The following is a 13,686-nucleotide window of genomic DNA, read 5'->3' as shown; positions in this document are numbered from 1 at the left end:
AAAACCAGCTTTCCAATTATGGAACAAATTGGACATTAATACGGGTACTCCAAATATCTCGAATCCTGCGCCACCTACCGGCAAATTTTTTTGTGGAGTTATTCGTTTTCATTTAGGTAATATACACTTGTGGTCAGCTGAATAAGTCAAGTGACATTTTGACTAGTTTTGGCTATTTTTCTTTTGTTTATTTCATGTTTATATTTTTGTATAACAGTTTAGCACTTTACCCAACCAGCGCTAGGAATTTTATCCCTTACAAACGAAATTGTCGACCATACTTTATATATATTATTACTTTAAAAAAATTATTAAAAATCAATGCAAATTTTCTGGCGTCTTGAAATTTGTAATTTAACCTACTAAAATTTAATGAGCTACAAAACTACATACCCGAAATTTTCCTAAAAATTCTGAATAAAAAGTTTAAAATTTTTGGGTGCAAATGTTAAATTTTGTTTAATTTTCAAAATTTGTGTACGAAGTTTGAAATGTGGATTTAAGTGGCGCTGGTAAAGTGCTAAACTTTCATTAAAAAATATTAACATTAAATAAACAAAAAAAAAATAGCCAAAATTAGTCAAAATGTCACTTGACTTATACTTAAACCTCGCGCTACCTACATTATAAATTTTTTGTGGAATTATTTTTTTCCACGTAGGTAATATATGTACATACATTCCGAACATGCGCGGTCCTCTTGTTCTCCTTTATAGCTGCACCCGAATGATTTGCTTTTCGAATCGCAAAACAGAATAGGTCCCCTGTTCTCACACGGAGACAACTGATCATCTGGCAATAGGGTTGGAAAGTACTTGTAAATGACTAAAGGAAACGCGGGTTGCTCGGCTTTAACTGGGCTGCTTGGAAACACTGAAAAATCAAGCATTGAGAAGTATTTTCACAGTCTAAGCAACCAGTCCGAGAAACCATTGCCCCAACCTTACACTTCACCTTCGAGCGATAAATGTGAGCATGACCACAAACGCACTGTGGAATTCGGTTTCTTGCAATAAGTACTCAATATATTTGATAGTGGTGTACATGTCGAATCTTAGAACCTTACTAATTATTTTAGTTTTAGTATAGACTCCGTTTTCGAAGTTGTATAGTAGACAAGGATAATGTATGCATTATACACCCCACTTTACTTGAATAGGTAGGTACTTACGATTTTTCTATCAGCAAAAAATCAACTGCTTTTTAACCGACATAAAAAAGGAGGAGGTTATCAATTCATAGAAATATTTTTTTATGTATGTTACCGGATAGCTTTAAACCATGTGAAACGGTTTCGGTAATTCATGAAGTCGGCATTTTTTTGTTTAAAAATGACTAGTTACTTTTAATTTTTTAGCTTAAGACTTTATTACTCCTTTAAATAAAAATATGGAAACTTAACATTTGTAGGTTTCTTAAACGAATGTTTATAACCGTAATCATTACACATATAAACTTTTATGCACAAGATTGCATATTTGTGTGCAAGTTAACGTTGTTAAAATATAATTTTTTGGTGAGTTTACGCTTTTTACAATGCGCTATTTGAAATAAATTTGCCGCACTCTACAACTTTACGGAAGCAACCTATTTACACAAATATTTGTCAAATACCTATTTACAGTGTTAGCACTCACGGCAGTTATGTTAACATAGAAAATTCATTGCTGAACTAAATTACAATTGCTTAGTCAAGAGTCAGTCAAAGGCGTTCATCTACTGCGACGCCCCTTCGCCGTCTTTACAGGTGCTGTCGTTGTTGCTGCCGCTCCAGCTGCCGTTGAAGCATTCATGCGCATCTGTCTGAAGTGCCCACGTGCTTGCGCTTTTATGCTCTCCACTTCACGCTTAACATTGTCATTTTTATACTCGACTGGTGGAGCGGGTGGCTCATCTGGCGCGGAGTTATCAAACAGTTCGCTAACGTCAACCATGCGTGGTTTAAAAAACATATTCGGCCGTATAATAGATTTTCCATTTGCTTTGAACAGACGCAGAATTCCCCATGACGCTTCAGCCCTTTCACTGTCCGGTACTGAGGGTTGCTCCACTTCCGATTCGAGCACCCAAGCAGCATTACGCACCTCAATGCGCAGTCGCTCGCACTCTTCGTGACTAATATTTTTGCTGACATTCAACACCTGTAAAGTGGAGGAGAGTTAAAAGTTCAGCCATTAGTTTGAAAATAAGTTTGGATACATACCTGTTCTAGCGGGTTTACAATATAAAGCGCCGAGTGATCAGGCTTCGCAATGGCTCGTCCCTCATTCAATGATATCGCGCGATTATGAAAATCAAATTGCGAATAGAATTCGAAAAATTGCAGCAACAATTCACTCGCGTTGGTTGTGTTGCTACTACGAAAGGCAATGCGCTCCAAATCTCGTGCGAAGCTGCAATTTATGCCGTCTTCGGTGAGACGTATATCTTCTGGTGTGGCGGATTTCATTAGCGCGTTGATCGTTGGAAGTATCGGCTGTTTCATTTGTTGTAGGAAGAATATCACAAGGCAGGTGAGCGAAAAGTTGGTTATCCAGCGCCCGGGCGAGGGATTTGTTAGGCCACAAGCCTGTGCCCAACGCCGAATACAGAACGTCAGTGGGCGTACGCGTTCATCGAACTCGCCAAACATGTAGAGCAATTCTGACATGTAGAAGCCGGTGCTGTGGACAAGTAGAAGATATGAAATTATATTAAAATAATAATCAGTTTATGTCAGCGCAAATCAATTCTCGACTAATTCGTATTTTTTTTTTTTGATTCCAGAAGAAAGTCTGGAGGCATAGTAAGCGCCTTACGGGGACACACGGACTTAATTTTCTGCCGATGCAAGAGGTGTATATAACTACATATACTAGTGATGTAGGACTGTGTTAAAATTCCCATGTATTCTGAAAACTACTATGGGAACGTCTCGTTAAGGAAATGCAGAGCCGACTTTCATGAAAAGCAGTTGCAGCATATATTTTTGCTTCTGTAAGTTCGCGATCATCTCGAGGAACAGAAAAGGCAAGCATTTTTGGATTTTCCTTTAGCGAATTAATTCTAAATGGCTAGGAGTTTATAAATAGGGCCGAAGTTGTGCGAGTTTTATGACACCTCCATTTGTTTTTTTTTCAAGTGTTCCTTACGTATGAGATGTGATTTTCACAGAAACTTCTGAATAAGCGCCCGAGTCTAAAGATTGTTGTGCATATTTTCCGGTGTTTGTGAATTTGCCGAAGTTAGGTTAGGTTACAGTTAACAAGATGGAGGGCTGTTAAAGGAGGTCCTTATATTTTGTTACAACTCACGCTTTTGGTGGGGGTTCTGACAGGTCGCTTTCCAAACGGAATTACAGGATCGCGCTTTAAATATCATCCGATCCTTTTTGTAGCATTTTCTAGAGAATTATGAGGTGGAATCACTTCAACTCTTTTTACTAGACTGAACCGCTTTCCCAAGGCTAAGCTTAAATTAGGTACCGTTGTATTGACCGTACCACCTTACAATCCAAATAAAAACGCTGCGTAAAACATTTTTACATTTTTTGTTGACACATATATGTATACATTCGTTAATAAACATTTTTTTTATCCCTTTCAGGAGAAAGGCGAACTTGCTTCCCAAAAAGTTTTTCCGGTAAGACAACTGAGTGAATCAAATTTAAAGTTTTCGGTTTTTATATGTAGTTTTTCTTCAACTACTTTATTATACAATTTTAAAAATACTTTTTTTATCAAACTAAAAAAATTTACCACAAATTAGAAATAATTACTTTAAGATAACAAAAAATTATAGAAATTATAGATAGAAAAAAATTACAGTTTTTTAGAAAAATCTCATTTTTAGAAAAAACTTTAAGATATATACATTTGAAAGATAAATTTAAAAATATTCTGTTTTTGTAGGGGAAAAATTTTGAGGAAATCGAATTGTAAAAAAATAAGGAATCTTTTCTTAAAAAAAATCTTTTTTTTTTACTGACTTCAAAATAGGAGCTCGTTTTCATTTCGTCATTTACATTTCTAATTGCAGACTTACCCCTTCGAAAGGGTTAAATAGTTATACTGGAATAATCGAAATACTTTCTTAGCAAAAGTTTACTACTTTTTGGTGAGCTTTAATTTACTGACCCACCCGAATAGTGGTACGCAAGGTAAATTAACTAATTACAACAATTGTGAATCTAAATCTACATGGCGTTGCACAGGAGAGCTTATAAACCTAAAAGCATTACTTCATTAATGCGAAAAATAAATAATAAAGAAGTCCAGTTTTTGATGGTTGCGGTTCCTTAATAGCGATCAAAGATTCTTCTTCCGTCAGAAAGTTTTTGTTATTGTAACAGCATAAATGTTCCCCACACCAATGGGAAATACAACTGGAGCGAAAGTCCTTGGCCAGATATACATGGATCTGGACCGTTCCGGTTACGTAGGTCCGGCTGTCGTTGGAACGGACATATAGGAGGTCATTTCAGAGCAAAATTGTTCTAAAAGCCTGGAAAACCACTCGCACCTCTTCAAAAATAGTGCCGACGTGGAAGTTGAGACCGAACTTCGTTACAAAATGGAATGAACTTGAAGTAATGTGGGTGCCGGAACACTCTAGTATTTAAAGTAACGGACTGGCTCATGAATTGATGAACTGCGTATCTTTGGAGCATCCAATAACATCGGAGTCCATCTTAGAGCCATTTATTAAATTGACCATCTGCCGTATTTTTGGTTCAAAGTTTTGGCTTCAACATAGGTCGATTTGGAATTTTATCTCAGCATAGAACCCGTTCGGTTTATTCTTAGTACCTGTTGAGTACACATTGTGAATGTGGCCTTAATTTCAATGCTATCTCACTCAGATAAATGTGTGGAACGCAGCTTCCTACTGCCTTTTTTAATGCTAAATGCCTTTGCCGCCTGCTTTAGTAGTCAACCTGTGTGCAGTTGACTAAAAATATTCATCATCTAGAATTACAGCGAACGTCACAATGAATCACGCGACATACCATAGCGGATAAAAATTGATTACAAAGCCACGTACAATGAAAAAAATTCAGCGCGTTAAAGGGAAACCTTCAAAGCATTTCAAAACAAACCCAGGCATTATTGTTATACTTTTAATTTGTCTCTGCCTCGATTTTTCTTGTTGTTGCTGCCAAGCGCGCAGATAACTGATTCACCTGTGCGATTGTAAGCAATAAGCCCTAACAATGAAGAGTACACAAAAAATTGCGATAACCAAGTATCGCGATGAGGCAAGAACGAGTTCATCAAACAAGCGAACAAGTGTCGAACAAGCTTTGTGTTAGAAAGCGCTGCGATTTTTGGAATACACCTGTGCACCTGTTTCCACCAACGTTCGCCAGCGCTAATAGCAGTTTACGTTGGCCTAGTGTTATACTACATATCTTATCAGCTCTTGGAACGCTGGCGGTGGCTTATCTTATCAGCGTCACTTTGTTGTAGCTTTGGTAAGCGTGTACGCAATTCTTTTCGAATTTCGATGTTTTAAGTTATTTTCGTTTGCAAAAGAGTGTTGGATCATTGTGGGTTTGAGGTATGAGTTCACAAAACGGCTGCCAGTGAATTTCTTCAGCGAAATTTGAACGAACGACAACGACATTCGAACGGTGAAGTGAGACTCGGAAGTGAAGAGGTTGCATTTAGGAGATTTTCTTTAAAGAAAATAATTAAAAAATAATTAAAATAAAAAAGGGGAAATCAATACGGAAAATTTTTCGAAAAACAAATATCGTTTTCGTGCCTCAAACCATAAACTTTTGGAATTTAATATCTAAAAGGTGAACTTTTTTCTTACTTATTGCCTTTGAAAAGCGTTCTTTTCGCAAAGAAATAGCTAGCCACCAACCTCAATATACATATTTCCATGTTTGATATTGAATTAAAACTTAAACAAAAATATTTTTAAGAATACTGTCTTCTTATTTCCGGGCATTCAGTTATCATACAGTTTTTTTTTTATCTAAATTGAGACTGCAAATATTGCAACAACATATGTGAAGATAAAACGTACAAAAAACGAGGGCGTTGGCGCATAGCTTTCTAAAGGGAAACTGACAGTGTGTGAAAATGTGAAAGAACCAAAATAATCTACAAAAAAGTTTAATTAATTAATGATAAAATTAGATAAACAAAAATAAAACAAATAAAAAATAAATAGAATTACATTAAAGAAAAAATGAAAAACAAATGCACTAAAATAAAATAAAAAGTTAAAATAAATTTAAAAAAGTAAATTCAATTAAATCAAGTTAACTAAAATAAACTGAAAAATTTCGAGAAAATAAATCAAAATAAAATCAAAAATTTATGAACATGTGTATGTTAAACAAATCAAAATAAAATAAAATTTAATAAAAAAATTAAGTATAAAACATTTATTAACATTTAAAATTAAATCTCAAAAATATACAAAATAATTAAATTCAAATAAAATAAAATTAAAAAAAAATCAACTAAAAACAAATAAAACAAAATAAAAATATAGAACGAAATAAGAAAACTCCAGAAAAATTAATTAAAGTAATATTCAATTTCTATAACGATATTCAATTAAGTAAACAGATATAAAAATTAAATAAAACAACGTGAAAAATATATTCAACTTAAAAAGAATCAAAATAAAATGAAAATTAATTAAAGTAGGTAAAAATATAAAAGTAAGTAAATTATAAATTAAAAGAGTTCAATAAAATTAAATGAAACAAAACATTATATACATATGTACAGGATAAGATAAAATATAATTAAATAAAAAATATATGAATAAAAAAAAAAGAATTAAATAGAATCAAACTACACGAAAATATTTAAACTTAATAAAAAATAAAAGTAGATTAAACACAAAATAACGTGAAAAAATATAACCAAATAAACTGAAAAGGGCGGACAACAAATATTATGTTACAGGTGTTTAATTAAATAAAAGAAAAATAAAATCAAAGTAAACACTCAGTAAAGTTAGATTAATAAAAAATTAAATGCAGCATGAAAAAAGAAAAGTAAATACATATTAAATATAATTTAACAAAATTACTTAAATAATTTTTTAGTTTTATTTAATATTTACTTTTACTTTATTTTATTTTTTATGTCTCATTTAATTTTTTGTTAATTTAATTTCACTTATTTAAATAAAAACCAAAATTAAGTAATTTAAAATAAAATGAAATAAAGCGAATTAAAATGAAATTAAAAAATTTTATGGAAATAAAAAACTCAAGAAAATAAGTTAAATTAAAACAAAATGTTAAAAAGATATGTAAATTAATTACATATGTAAAAATAAATAAAATATTAATTTGTACAAGCAAAGAATAAAAATTGATAAAATTCAACCCAAAAACAACACTAAGAAGTACACGAGTTTTGAATATGTAATTTCAAATCTTTGATGACCTCACTCACACGCGCATTAAATTACACCTGTTGTCGCAACACTAGCAACAAAATTAATCATCAATGGCGCTGAGCTGATAACAATATTTGCTAAATACACAAAGATAATGTCATAAAAAATACTGTTAAGAAGTGGTTAGTTAGGGCGATTGTAAAGTGAAGTTTTGGTTTTGGAAAACTCAATGGACTAACTTTGAAATTTGTGAAGATATTTTTTTATTAAAAAGTAAGGGAGCAAAAACAGAAATATTGAAATTAAGAGTGTTAATTGCGTAAATAGTATGTGAATACAAAATGACTTTTCCTTATAAGTTAAAAAAAAAACCTATTTGAACACTCCAAATTTAATGCATCAGTTTCGAATTTTTTTGTTTCTCGCATCGGAAATCCGCTAAAAACAATTAGATGTTGGGTGTATAATTACTTATTGGACACTGACGTGATAGCTGTATCGTTTCGGTTCATAATTTGTAGAAATTATTTTGTTTTAAATAAAAGTCTTATACACTGAAATAAAATTTAAATTAAAATTTTATAAAACTTTAACCAAGTTACAAAATTATTAAATCTAAAAAAAAAAAAAATAACCACAAACAGCTAACTCCAGCCAACTATAGTCATTATAGTCGCCATTTATAGTCGTATTAGTCACAATTTTTGTTGGCATTTTATCTATGCGCATTGATAAAGTAATTGATTAAGCTCCTATAAACAGGAAAATGGCATATTAATGTACATACATATGTACTTATGTAAGTAGTTGATTGTGTCATTACATAAAAATGCTAAACCACAAGAAATACTTCAGTAAGAGTCTAGCGTCCCTACTTAATATTTATTACGCCTTTTTAAATCCTACACTAATATTTAACTATCTTTTACTTTCACTAATTTCAGTTTTCGCCACTGGCTTTGAGTACAACAACCAAACGATCATTACAATCAAATTAACAACAACGAAGCCAACAAAATGGGTTTTGGCCGCCAGGAGAATACGCTGGAGAAGCAAATCGGTTGCGTGAAATATACACTATTCTGTTTTAACATTGTCGCATGGATGTTCGCCACCGCCTTGTTTGCGTTAAGCGTTTGGCTACGCGCCGAACAGGGTTTCAACAATTGGCTGACCATACTACAGGCACAAATGTTTTACATTGGCGTCTATATACTAATAGGCTCCAGCATTATAATGATGGCTGTCTCATTTTTGGGTTGTCTTAGCGCGCTAATGGAGAATGAACTAGCGTTGCTAGTCTTTATGGGCACACAGATTTTCGGTTTTCTCGCTGGTGTTGCGGGTTCGGCTGTGCTGCTTGACTTCAGTACAATGCATTCCAGCTTACAACCGCTGCTGAGGAATTCGTTGACTCAGTATGTTAGCACTTCAGAGTATGCGCAATCGCGTTATATACTCAATATGATACAAAGTAATATTGGTTGTTGCGGCGCCACTGGCCCATGGGATTACTGGAATTTGCATCAACCACTACCAAATTCATGCCGCGATACAGTGAGTGGTAATTGCTTCTTCAATGGTTGTGTTGACGAATTGACCTGGTTCTTTGAGGGTAAGACCTCATGGATTGTGGCCGTGGCATTGGCTTTGTCTTTGTTAAATGTGATTAGCGCTGTGCTGAGTTTAGTGTTGGTGCAAGCTGTTAAGAAGGAGGAAGACGAAGCACGTACCTACAGACATTGAGATGTTAGCCAGGAGTAGAAGAATGGATGAAGTAAGGGGAAGCAATGGGAGTTGGTGTTTGAGTCGTATAAGAATATGGACGCTGATCTTTAATGAGGAAGCAAGCGTTTGCTTGCATTGAATGACCCCATAAAGTTCCGTTGGAAACCGACAATTTTGAAAATTTTACTTTTTTACTACCACAAAACCGCCGAATGAACTTTTTACATGCATACACATTTTCATACATATTTAATTTTTACAGTTATCCATTAGTGTTTTAAGATTGTTTAACAAACAAGACATTTACAAATAATTCTAAGCGCTCAAATAGTTTTAATGAAGTCATAAATAATAAATGTTTGTATTTTCTTCTATAATTGGAAGAAAATAGCAAAAAAGTATTGAGAGAATCGTTATTAGTTTTTTTTTCTTTTGTACAAGTAATATATTAAACTGATCGTATGTATCTAAAATAGCGTTCAAAACCATGACATACTGCAGAGATTAAAGCTGAGCAGTGATTATGAAAATTAAAATTAGTTTTGTTTATTCGAAATAAAGTAGAATTGTTGTGGTTTTAACAGCAAACAAATTCCGAGAATGAATGCTGCAGCTTTTGTGAATTGGCATGTGGATGATCATCAGGCCGATTCTGAACATCCCGGGAGTTTTCTCTCTTTTCCCTTAATTATTAAATGGCGCTCTCAAAAAGGTGTAAAATGCCTTTTTCGAAGTTCGAATTTCCTCCTCCCAAGTTTTCGAGGAAAATGCTACTCCTGGGAGTTAATTATTGGGGGATTTCTTTCTCTGGAGAAACAAATTCCCGGAGAACAAACTCCCCGGGAATATTAAGAATTGACCTGTATTTGAATGCTGGCGAAACTTTTCTAATAGCTTATTTGCCATAGTTTTCAGTCAAGAACTTCGATTACTTACACTTGGTAGAACTCATAGTGTACACTATAGTAGAACTAAGGGTCGATCCCTGGCCAGAGCAATTTTTAAAAAAAGTTTTCCCTTAATAGCGTTCGCCCCTCGGTAAGCTCTGGTAAACCTCCGAGTGTACTACTGCCATGAAAAAGCTTCTCATAAAAAACCCTATTGCCGTTCGGAGGCATCGTAAAACGGTAGGTCGCTCCATTTGCGTAACAACGTCAAGACACACACCACAAATTGGAGCAGTAGCTCTGCCAAATGAGTAGAAAAAAAACGCCAAATGTTTATTGCTTTAATGATATGCAAAGGGCTGGTCAAAACGTAAAATCGTGGTGAATTGAAGTTGTAAGAACATTAAACATCATTATTTAGGAAAAATGTTGCTGAAGTGCAATGGCTGAGTTGGCTAAAGGGGTCTGTCTCTCATCACCGCTTCTCCAGCGCATACAATTATGAGAAGAGTTTCGAAATCGGCTATCTATCAAGATGCACCTGCTCCATGGGTATAAAATATTTGAATAAACAGGCTATATGCGAGAGAAAATATGGCTGATGTGTTTTTAAGAAAAATCGCAGAATTACTACAAGCATACAGACATAACCACACGTACATACATGAAGTAAATAAAACAAAATTTATACTCACAGATTGCTCATGGAAAGATCTACTTCCAAATTTAAGTGCTCATGATGATATTTAATAATTGGCACACGCGCCTGCAGTATGCGTCGCACGTGACATACACCGGGCAAGAAGAGATGTAACATATCTCCAACACTTTCCATTTGTCGCTGTGTTTGCGTACGTCCATTAGTTAGATTTTCCTTTGTATGAAAAACTAAACGCGCGTCGTTATTTCGCCGCTGCATGGCAGCTGTACCAATAACTTCGCGATCAAAGCGCAATATTAAATCTAAATCACAGCCCATTCTGCCAAAGCCATTTACTGATGAACCAAAAGGTTGCGCATTTGCAAAGGGAAACATGCCGGACACAGCCTGTTGTACTTGCAGTGCTGCGAGGAAACGTAAACGCACGCCCAAATCGTTGAGTTGCGTGCGCTGGTGCAAAAGCAAAATTTGTTGATCTAAATTTTGCGATTCCGATAAAAGTTCGTTCAAAGCATTATTATCAAGCATTTCAGTGCCACCAATTACAACCAACGCGGCTGTTGTTGATTTGGCTGCTGCTTTTAGCTCACGCTTGCTGCTCGCCGCTCTGAACCAAAGAAAGGGTGAATGCGCTGTCACACCGGAAAGCTCATCATTGTACGCTGAGGCAGAAATTGCAGTGGAGGCCTCTTGCGTGCTGGCAAACTCCAGCAATATATAATGCTGATCGTCCTCATGTTGTATGCGGTAATGATGAGCGCTGAGTATTTGCCCAAAACTGGCGCAATAGTTATACAATTCGGGGAATGACTTTTCTGATTGCACTTGCACCACTATACTGCGGGTAGCTTGCTGCTGGCGTTGTTGCATTAGATCATTGTAGGGGAGCTTTTCTAAACGTTAACGGTTATAGTTATAAGATAGTGAGGAATATACAGATTTACTTACCTGGGCCTTCGGTTGCAATTGTTTTGGAGCTACATGTTCTGTTCAAATGTTTGCTCCAAAATATAAACTGCTTTGCGTTGTTTCTCATCAAGCTTTGCATTATAGCGCCTGCTAATGGTCTGCTTAATGCTTGCATCTGAAAATTTGTTTTCTTAAATTAACCAATGGCTTTTATTCATTAACTAAACCACAATTTACAAACCCAAAAAGGACAATTGTTTAGCGGCCGAAAGAGAAAGTTGAGGTTAGGTTGAATCTATCAGCTGTTGTTAGTGATAAATCTAACACTAGGGTCGCAAAGCAATATCAAGTAATCGGAGCGCGTGAAACCGCAAAATAGCATTAGGACCTTTTTGGCATAAGGAAAGATTGGGTGGGCAAGAATAAATAAAAGTTGGGCGTTATTCTATCGGTATCAAAATTTATAAAGGCGCAGTGAGAGGGATTGGTGGGTTAAAATTTTTCTAAAAGAAAAATATTAAACCGATTTTAAAAATGCTCTGATATCAATATTTTTATATAAAATATTCACCGTTACTCAGAGTAGTATTCGTTGTTTAGTTTGTTTACGGCATTCAAAATGTCTTACATTAAAGATCATTTTCGTTAATTTTCTTTAAAACCAAAAAAAAATCAGTGAACTTCAAAATATTACTCAAAATATCAAACTTTTTAACCAACCCTATTATTTAGTATTTTTTTAAAATTTGGCTAATTCTTTACCAAAAACCATATAAATCAATGTTGCAAACTTTCTATTAAATTCCCAAAAATTAGGCGAACTTCAAAAAATTTTCTTATAAATTTCATACTTTCTATCTAACAAACACCATATAAATCAATGTTGCAAACTTTCTGTTAAATTCCCAAAAATTCAGCGAATTTCAAAAAATATCCACCAAGATTTCAAACTTTTTAATCCAATTTTTTTTGTTTATGCTGTTCAGTTTCAATTACAGGTGTGAAGTGACTAGGACTTTTTTTTGAAATTTTTTGCACCAACGGTATCTCCCGTTTTCTTCCATATAAAATTATTATTTTTTTTATACATTGTATGAAAGTAAACGGACGATGCTTGCAGAGAAAATTCCAAATATCAACGATAAGGTCAAGTGTATTGAACAAGGTGTGACTGACAACTCAGGTCGGCTCTCCTTTAAGGCACTCCCAAAAAATATAAACAAACGATTCAAAATTCATATTTTTTTTTCAATTTGACATTATAGGATGGTGCAATAGTTGTGTTTTTTACAAATTATCCAGTAACTTGCCAGCAACTCTCCAGTAACTTAATTTGTAGGAATTCGCTCTCATAGAAAAAATGTACAAAAAAGTACGTGAACGCTTTTCCAGTAATAATTTGCAAGTTTCATGAACAGCTGATAAATTGGTTGTTTATTCGCAGCATATTCCTAATAAAACAATATATTTTATATTTAATTCAGCCTTATCATGAGTTTCATTTTCACCGAACCGGTTCACTTTTCACTTTTGGTTTCCATGGTTTTACTATGGGCGGATGACAAATTTTCGGGTGAATTTTTTTTCAGGCGAAACTCAGGATAAGGCAGAATATCTTTATTTTGTGAATTTCCACAATAAAAAGCCACAAACAGTTTCCTTATTAGTTTAAATTTAGTAGTAAAAACTTGCAACTTCAGCTGTAATTTTTCACTCTCTCAATTTCCCCTACTTTGCAAGTTTTTGCGTACGAAAACGCCTAAACATGAAAATTCGTAAATGAGAAAATGGAAATGAGTAGAAAAAACGCAACTAATGTCAAATTCAATCACACTTTGTTAAATACATTTTCGGAAAGGTTAATAAGGGCCATTTTCACCATCTCTGGTTAACACTATGGCTAGTTAAACATCATTACCGACGGTACTGATTCCGTTCATTTAACATTGGGTGGTAACGTCGGTAACAACAATCGGCAAATTGTGTGTGTGTCTCAGGTGTTTCTGGTGTTAATGGCGCTAACGCGTTTTTATATTTGCGTTGGCGTGGTGTTGGGGTGGTAGCGTAATTGCGCCGCGCAGCGCAGTGTTACCAATGCCTAAGCACAACAAATTTGACAGCTACCAATCAGATTTGCCTGCGTAAACG

General features: G+C 34.4%; 2 protein-coding genes across 9 annotated transcripts; one reads left to right on the top strand and one right to left on the bottom strand.

Moving 5' to 3' along the window:
• Positions 1-1,349: 1,349 nt before the first annotated feature.
• Positions 1,350-11,847, bottom strand: MTPAP (mitochondrial poly(A) polymerase). Of its 2 annotated transcripts, none has more exons than XM_017615383.1 (5): positions 11,780-11,847; positions 11,578-11,713; positions 10,664-11,522; positions 2,204-2,663; positions 1,350-2,141 (listed from the first exon to the last, which is right to left on the bottom strand). In XM_017615383.1, exons 2-5 carry the CDS (start codon positions 11,711-11,713, stop codon positions 1,713-1,715), a joined length of 1,884 nt encoding a protein of 627 aa, XP_017470872.1. In that variant the 5' UTR covers positions 11,780-11,847; the 3' UTR covers positions 1,350-1,712. The 2 variants fall into 2 exon arrangements, with proteins under 2 accessions (XP_017470872.1, XP_017470871.1); XM_017615382.1 differs by having other exon boundaries at positions 1,713-2,141; positions 11,578-11,728; positions 11,780-11,826.
• Positions 2,481-9,619, top strand: Tsp2A (tetraspanin 2A). Of its 7 annotated transcripts, XM_017615389.1 has the most exons (3): positions 2,481-2,513; positions 3,586-3,621; positions 8,298-9,619. In XM_017615389.1, exon 3 carries the CDS (start codon positions 8,371-8,373, stop codon positions 9,097-9,099), a length of 729 nt encoding a protein of 242 aa, XP_017470878.1. In that variant the 5' UTR covers positions 2,481-2,513; positions 3,586-3,621; positions 8,298-8,370; the 3' UTR covers positions 9,100-9,619. The 7 variants fall into 7 exon arrangements, with proteins under 7 accessions (XP_017470878.1, XP_017470880.1, XP_017470875.1 ...); XM_017615391.1 differs by lacking the exon at positions 3,586-3,621 and having other exon boundaries at positions 2,489-2,513; XM_017615386.1 differs by lacking the exons at positions 2,481-2,513; positions 3,586-3,621 and adding an exon at positions 3,895-5,452.
• Positions 11,848-13,686: the final 1,839 nt, after the last annotated feature.

Source organism: Rhagoletis zephyria, unplaced genomic scaffold, assembly GCF_001687245.7.
Source record: "Rhagoletis zephyria isolate East Lansing unplaced genomic scaffold, Rhagoletis_zephyria_1.1 Rzeph_scaffold_01008, whole genome shotgun sequence".
Taxonomy (NCBI): domain Eukaryota; kingdom Metazoa; phylum Arthropoda; class Insecta; order Diptera; family Tephritidae; genus Rhagoletis; species Rhagoletis zephyria.
This window is presented reverse-complemented; position numbering and strand designations above follow the sequence as displayed.

Excerpts from the sequence above, each read along its gene's own strand:
- MTPAP (XM_017615383.1), bottom strand. The coding sequence starts at position 11,713 with ATGCAAGCATTAAGCAGACCATTAGCAGGCGCTATAATGCAAAGCTTG. Across the intron at positions 11,523-11,577 it reads AATTGCAACCGAAGGCCCAG|AAAAGCTCCCCTACAATGAT; the intron begins GTAAGTAAATCT and ends GTTAACGTTTAG. Across the intron at positions 2,142-2,203 it reads TTGTAAACCCGCTAGAACAG|GTGTTGAATGTCAGCAAAAA; the intron begins GTATGTATCCAA and ends TCCACTTTACAG.
- Tsp2A (XM_017615389.1), top strand. The coding sequence starts at position 8,371 with ATGGGTTTTGGCCGCCAGGAGAATACGCTGGAGAAGCAAATCGGTTGC.